At 50.2% G+C, this 6,455-nt stretch overlaps 1 protein-coding gene across 1 annotated transcript; it reads right to left on the minus strand.

Moving 5' to 3' along the window:
- Positions 1–1,914: 1,914 nt before the first annotated feature.
- Positions 1,915–4,715, minus strand: LOC139595737 (histone-lysine N-methyltransferase SETMAR). The gene is made up of 2 exons (XM_071439300.1): positions 4,562–4,715; positions 1,915–3,134 (listed from the first exon to the last, which is right to left on the minus strand). Exons 1-2 carry the CDS (start codon positions 4,676–4,678, stop codon positions 2,334–2,336), a joined length of 918 nt encoding a protein of 305 aa, XP_071295401.1. The 5' UTR covers positions 4,679–4,715; the 3' UTR covers positions 1,915–2,333.
- Between the last annotated feature and the right edge of the window lie 1,740 nt (positions 4,716–6,455).

Below are 6,455 nucleotides of genomic sequence, written 5' to 3' on the forward strand. Positions count from 1 at the left end.
CAGCCCTGGCGTGGGCTGAGGGCTTGAATTGCAGGGACAGGGAGCTCAGCTGTGCTCCTGCTGTGGGGCTGTGATCAAGGACCAGATACTGCTCAAGGTGGTTGGGTTTTTTTTAATCTGCACTTCCTTAACTACTCAAAATCTTGCCAAGTGCATACTCATAACAGGAAGGTAACAAACTGTGCTGTCATCCTGAAAATGAGGAGTGCAGATGCTGTAACACTCATCTTGAAACTTTACTCAGGAGGGAAAGAGGAAGTGGATTGGATCATCTGCTCCCAGCCCTGTGTCTGACAGTGGCTGGCATGATGCCTTCTCAGGGAGAAAACCAGATAAAACTCCCTTCTTCCCAGGAGACCTTGCAGTCCAGGCTGTGCCCTGGAATCCTGTGCATCCCAAGGTATGGGATCCAGGGAGTAGCAGCAGGAACCCCAAGAGGCAAGGACTGAAGTTCATGTCCACTCAGCCTATAAACTACTTGTGCCAGCAGCTGAAATCCTTTGGAAGGTTCTGCACTGACAGAAATGATGCTTAATGATTAACCCTAAGAGAAATGACGTGGTCGTGTTTATTTTAACATAAACCCACAGCTGTGTCTAAACCTCAGCAGCAGCAGGAAGGCTCTTAAATGGGAGAGGTTAACACTGCATCTTATCAAGGAAGCAAACATAAACACCAAGTAGGATTTTGTTTAGTAAATAGCAAAATGTCCTTTATCCTGGTCAGTATCAGGTTAATCAGAGTGGTTTGGGTTGGAAGGGACCTTAAAGCTCATCTTGTTCCAACCCCCCTCCCCAGAGCAGGGGACCTTCAATTCATTCAGAGCTGCATCCTTGAATTATTCTGATCATATTTCAATAGGAAAGTAAATCTCCCAATGAATATTGAAATATTGAGAATCATTACTGCTCTTTGAGAGTAGACAGGATTAGAGAGCTCTCAGTTTTCAGCTGTTTGCATGGATGCCTTGTGAAGGAGCACACTGAGTTGGGAGTGACAGCTCAGTCCTTCAGTGGCACCAATCCTTCAGGTCCAAATCAAAGTTGTCTGTAATTTAAAAATGAAGTCACTGATCACCTGCAGAACATCAGATCCCCATGAGATCCACTCCCTTGTGTGTTTTATGTCAAAGGGTGTGGAAACAGGTGCAGATCCAACTGTCCAGAGGGTTGCTGGAGGGTTTGCTGCTGATGGCACAGTGTGACATGAATAAAAAACTGCATTGCAGTTTATCCATCTTAAATATCAAAACCAGCCTATGTGAAGCTGCCTTAACTTGATCTTTGCAGAAAGGAAGTGGAGAACCTGCAGTTACAGAATGTGCCCATGTGGCAGTGCATCCCTGGGGGAAGGAGGTGCTCAGAAAAGCCCTGCACAGCTCTTGGAGCCAGGCAGAGATGATGCAAAGAAGATGCAATGACCTTCTCCCTGTGCTGCCTTGCTTAGTGCTGCCTGGCCCTGGAGTAGTGAAAACATGGCTCAGTTAGCAGCTGAAAGAACCCTCGTGCATCTGTCAGCTGTTCAGCACAAAACACAGATCTGTTGCTGTTCAGATGCACTTCTGTGTTTCTCCCTTCAGGCAGCTGTCAGCACCATCCTGCTTCATGCTGCAGGGGTTGCTTTAGCTTCCTGAGCAGGTACTGAGTGCTGGGGAGTAACAGATTGCAGAGATCTGACTGGAGCAGCCTCGAGGCTGAGGTGATTAGAAAACATGGGATGTGGTGCTCCTCAGGGACTGCTGTCCTGCACCACTTGAGCACAGCTCAATGGCAGTGAAACAGCCACTCAGTCACAGCTGCTGTGGGCATGCAGCTGGAGAAGGGACACACCAAGTACTATAGCTACTCTTACATCAATAATTAGTAGTTACTATGCTTTGTGGAACAACAACAACAACAACAAAATTACAGCAAGTAATTTAAAACCAATAATTTAATGGATTTTAAGAACGTAATGCCTTTCTTGCAAGAATCATGGTTCACGGTGTTATTTTCTTGTGCCACTGTCAGTGACTTTCCTTGCTCATGTCCTGTCCATGTACAAGTGCCAAAGGCACAAATTCTTTCTGAAAGGTACAAACTGAGAGAGCTGCTTTAACATACAGCAAGCTGTCAGAGGAAAACCAGGCAAAAACACCAGGCCTGGCTTAGTCACTGATTTTGGAACATCTTGAAGCTCCAATAATCCCTTGTAGTATCCACCTTGAAAAGGTTTTTCCATAAAATTAGTTCTTGAAACCATGTCTCTTCCTACTCCTCAAGCCCCATGTTGGGACACAATGAGTTTAACTGCTAGAGAAAACAGTATTTTTAGGTGTGTTTAAGGCTTAAAGGCTACAGAGAACTCGCTGGTGTGGAAAACAGGGAGCTGTCCCAAGGTAAGAAGGAAGCACACGTGCGGGAACCACAGTAGCAAGGTTTCCTCAGGCTGTTCTCTTCCTCCGGAGCTTTGCGTTCTCTGCTGGCTCCTGGGACATTCCGGAATCTTCCAGAGTAATCATACGTGAGTTCCTCTCCAGCAGCAATATCAGCAGCTGCAAAAAGCGCCAGTTTGGGCACCATGGAGTCAACTCTGACGGGCACCATGACGAGGTTGGGCTCACAGGAGTGGTTCAGGAACCTGCCCACGTTCCCGATGCGCGTGGGATCCACGAAGGTCTCCATGACGCGCCCGTCGTGCAGGTGCTCCCTCACTGCTATGATGTAGTTTGGCTCCTGTGGGCTCTGGGCCTGGATCCTCCTCTGAGCCTCGGCAAAGCCCAGCACCTCCCCGGCATACTCACACACGAAGCTGCCCTCAGGGATGGGCTGCAGGGCGCGCACGCCCCAGCCCTTGTGCGGCGTGCGGAACACCTGCAGCCGCAGCTGCAGCCCCCGCTGCACCAGGCGGTTCTGGCAGCCCTCCCCGCAGCAGCACAGGCTGTTGCACTCAAACACGGGCCTCGAGAAGGGCTGTGGCTGCTGCTGCAGCTGCTGCTCGGCCAGCAGGAGCCCCAGGCTGCTGTAGCTGTGCCCGCGGCTCAGGCAGGGGCACTCGGGAGCCGCGCAGGAGCGGCTGCGGCAGGAGCAGCCCGGGAAGGTCACCTCAGTGGGGTCCAGCTCTCCGTCTGCTCCGGCCACGCTCTCGGGGCTGTACTGCAGAGAGAACAGCAGTCAGAGCCTTGCAGCACTGCTTGAAACCAGAATGGTAAACAAGTTTGTGTCTGTAAACAGCTGATCCCAGAACAAAAATCATGAACGCTTTGTTTTTCTGTAAACTTCCAACTCAAACTTGTCTGAAATGTTTAAAATACAAATCCGATATTCCATATAGACCAAAAACCAACTGATTGCTCTTCTCAGGGAGGTGGTAGAATCACCATCTGTGGATGTGTTCAGAAAAAGACTGGACATGGCACTTGGTGCTATGGTTTAGTTGAGGTGTTAGGGCACAGGTTGGACTCAATCTTAGAGGTCTCTTCCAACCTCATTATTCTGTGATTCTGTGATTAGTGTCTGAATTTCTCAAAGCAACCCCCTGGCCACAAAAAATGCTTAGCAGAAAAGAAATCAGCTCATTAGACCCTACTATGTACGATTTTCATTTCTAGAGATAATAAAGATATTTATTTATGGATTATTTATTTGCAGAATTATCAAGGTATTCTTAAAGTAATTCTCCCTACACTTCAAAATGTTCAATAAGTTACTTCTAAGGTTAATCTATAGCTCTGCAAGCCACAGAATTTCAAATACGCAATTATGTTGAAAATGAAGATACGTTCAATTTATCCGTCCAACTTGTTGTATTCACACTTCCTCCTAATTCCGGTAGAAAATCAGGTTCTCAAAATTCCACTGATGCCCCCAGCAGGTGAATGGCTATAGAACCACGGAGTGTTGCGAAACAAAACCCGATACAAACTGCTACATTTTGACACCAAGGTGTAAGGACAGCCAGAGGGTATTTCCACTCCCTCCTCAGCATCCAGCTTTATTTAGAAGCCTGGAGGATGTGCTATCACTAAATATTGCATTTCACAGCAGCTTGTACCTGGCAGTTCTGGGTGTTGTGAAAGATGACAGTGCATTTGCAAATTCCTTTTTTTGATAAGCATCAGCATCTCAGTCACTCGGCTTTACTCAAAACCAAGTTTCATGTTCCTCAGCCACCATTTCGGTGAAATACCGAGCACACCACGCAATTCAGGGAGATTTGGCTCTACAGGGATCACAGCTTAATTTTTCCTCAAGCCTTATTAGAAGTTTCAATCTGGTTTGTATAGACTCTCAAACACTACCAAAGCAAATTCCTAGGCATCCTGGAGTAACAGGACAAGCAGGAATAGAAACAGACTAAAGGACAGCAGATTTAGATGAGATATTAGGGATAAATCCTTCCCTGTGAGGATGGGGAGCCTTAGGCACAGGCTGCCCGGAGAAGCAGCGGCTGCCGCACCGCCGGTGGCGTCCGAGGCCCGGCCGGAGGGGCCTGCAGAGGGACGTGTCCCTGCAGTGGTAAGTGTCGCTCCAGAGGGAGGTGTCCCTGCCCCGCTCTCCTCCCCGGTGTCCCCACCCGGTACCTGGAAGGCCGGCGGGGCCTCCCCGGGCGGCCACAGCGCCACGGGAACGGCCTCGCTGCCGCCGCTCAGCTCCGCCATGCCCGCGCCCCGCCCCCGCTGCCAAAGCACCGCGCCCATTGGCTGCGCGGGGGCGATGCCGCTCGCTGATTGGACAGAAACGGTGATTGACAGCGCCAAGAGGAGGCGGTGCCGTGTTGCGCGGTCCCGTCCCCATCGGGGCGGGCACTGAGGCGGAGTCCCGGCCCCGGCCCCGCTCCCGTTCCACACCGGCCCGGTCCAGCCTCGGTCTCCCTCCCGCTCCTCTCCCGTTCCACACCGGCCCGGTCCCACCACAACCCACTCCCGCTCCGGTCCCGCCCCGCATCCCCGGCCCGGGGATGCAGCCGCCCTCAGCAGGGTACGGGGAAATGCCGCCGCACCCCCTCCGGTCCCTCCCTCCCTCCCCGGGGCTGCGCCTCCAAACCGCGCTGCGCTTCGTCCAACCTGTGCGAAGTGCTCAATGGTCAATATTAATGGTAAACCACGGACTTGTGTCAATTCCTGTCAATCCCTTGTCATTTTGAAGGTGTTCAGGGTTTTTTGGGGTTTTTTTGGGTTATTTTCTTTTTTTTTTTTTTCGACAAGTTACTGTGTCTGAAGAGCGGATGGGGCTCCGAGCCCCCGTGCAGGGCAGGCAGTGCCCCATGCTCCTGTCCTGGGAATGGGAACAGCTATGGCCATTGTAAAAAATGGGTCAGAAACTGTTTTAAAATAGTTAATAATTGTTGAGCGTGTACTGTTAAAAAGTCTGGTTGTTATATTGTAAAAGGGGTTAAAGGGTAGTTATAAGAAATTCGGTACTCACTGTATTACACCTCAGCAAGGTGCACTGCCCAAGCGAAAAGAGCGTGGACAGAGCTGTAATGGCCAATCCAGCGCCTTAAACCTTCGTGCAAATGAAGGATCCCAACAGAAACCAGTCCAGAGGGACAGAAAACAGGGTGAAAGGGGGCATCCAAGCCAGGGTGCCGCTCCACGTGGGACATTGGGGACATTGCTGCTCAAGGAAGGAAGATCCAGCTCAGCACTGCAGCATCCTCAATGGGAATGGTCCTGCTCGACCCGTGGGCCCCCTAAGCTTTAGGCCTTATTATAATAAATGCTGAAATCACTGTACCTCCAGGAGTGTGTTCCTGTTTTCTACATCTGGGGGTCATGGCTTTTGGCAGGACATAATCCAGCCAAATCAGTGTTCTGCATGATGGGAAACACAAACCCATGGAAACAAGTTGTGGCTTGGGATCACACACTGGTTTGGGTTGGAAGGGACCCTAAATCCCATCCAGTGCCACCCCTGCCATGGCAGGGACACCTCCCACTGTCCCACACTGTTCCAGTCACGTACAACCTGGCCTTGGGCACTGCCAGGGATCCAGGGGCAGCCCCAGCTGCTCTGGGCACCTGTGTCAGGGCCTCCTCTCCTCACAACCAAGAATTTATTCCCAATCTCTCACCTAAGCCTGGCTCAGGGAAGTCCTGCCTGTGCAATGTATGACATTCTTCTCAAGCATCTCACACCATCTCTTTGATCTCTTTCGGAGCTGGAAACTGCCCTGTGTCTTGGGAAAACAAAGCCAGGTGTGCTCCCCTGCCGGGGGATCCAATAGCTTTTGTATTTAGCTCAGGTGTTTTGCATTTGAGGTTGACGAAGCTGAGGCTGTTAAATCATTTCACCTGTAGCTGTTAAAGCATTTCACCTGAAGCTGTTAAATCATTTCACCTGTAGCTGTTAAAGCATTTCACCTGTAGCTGATAAATCATTTCACCTGAAGCTGAAGCTGTTAAATCATTTCACCTGTAGCTGATAAATCATTTCACCTGAAGCTGAAGCTGTTAAATCATTTCACCTGCATGA

This window comes from Agelaius tricolor, unplaced genomic scaffold, assembly GCF_023055355.1.
Source record: "Agelaius tricolor isolate 1412-34295 unplaced genomic scaffold, bAgeTri1.0.p SCAF_14, whole genome shotgun sequence".
NCBI lineage: Eukaryota > Metazoa > Chordata > Aves > Passeriformes > Icteridae > Agelaius > Agelaius tricolor.

Excerpts from the sequence above, each read along its gene's own strand:
- LOC139595737 (XM_071439300.1), bottom strand. The coding sequence starts at position 4,678 with ATGGGCGCGGTGCTTTGGCAGCGGGGGCGGGGCGCGGGCATGGCGGAG. Across the intron at positions 3,135-4,561 it reads AGGCCCCGCCGGCCTTCCAG|TACAGCCCCGAGAGCGTGGC; the intron begins GTACCGGGTGGG and ends TTCTCTCTGCAG.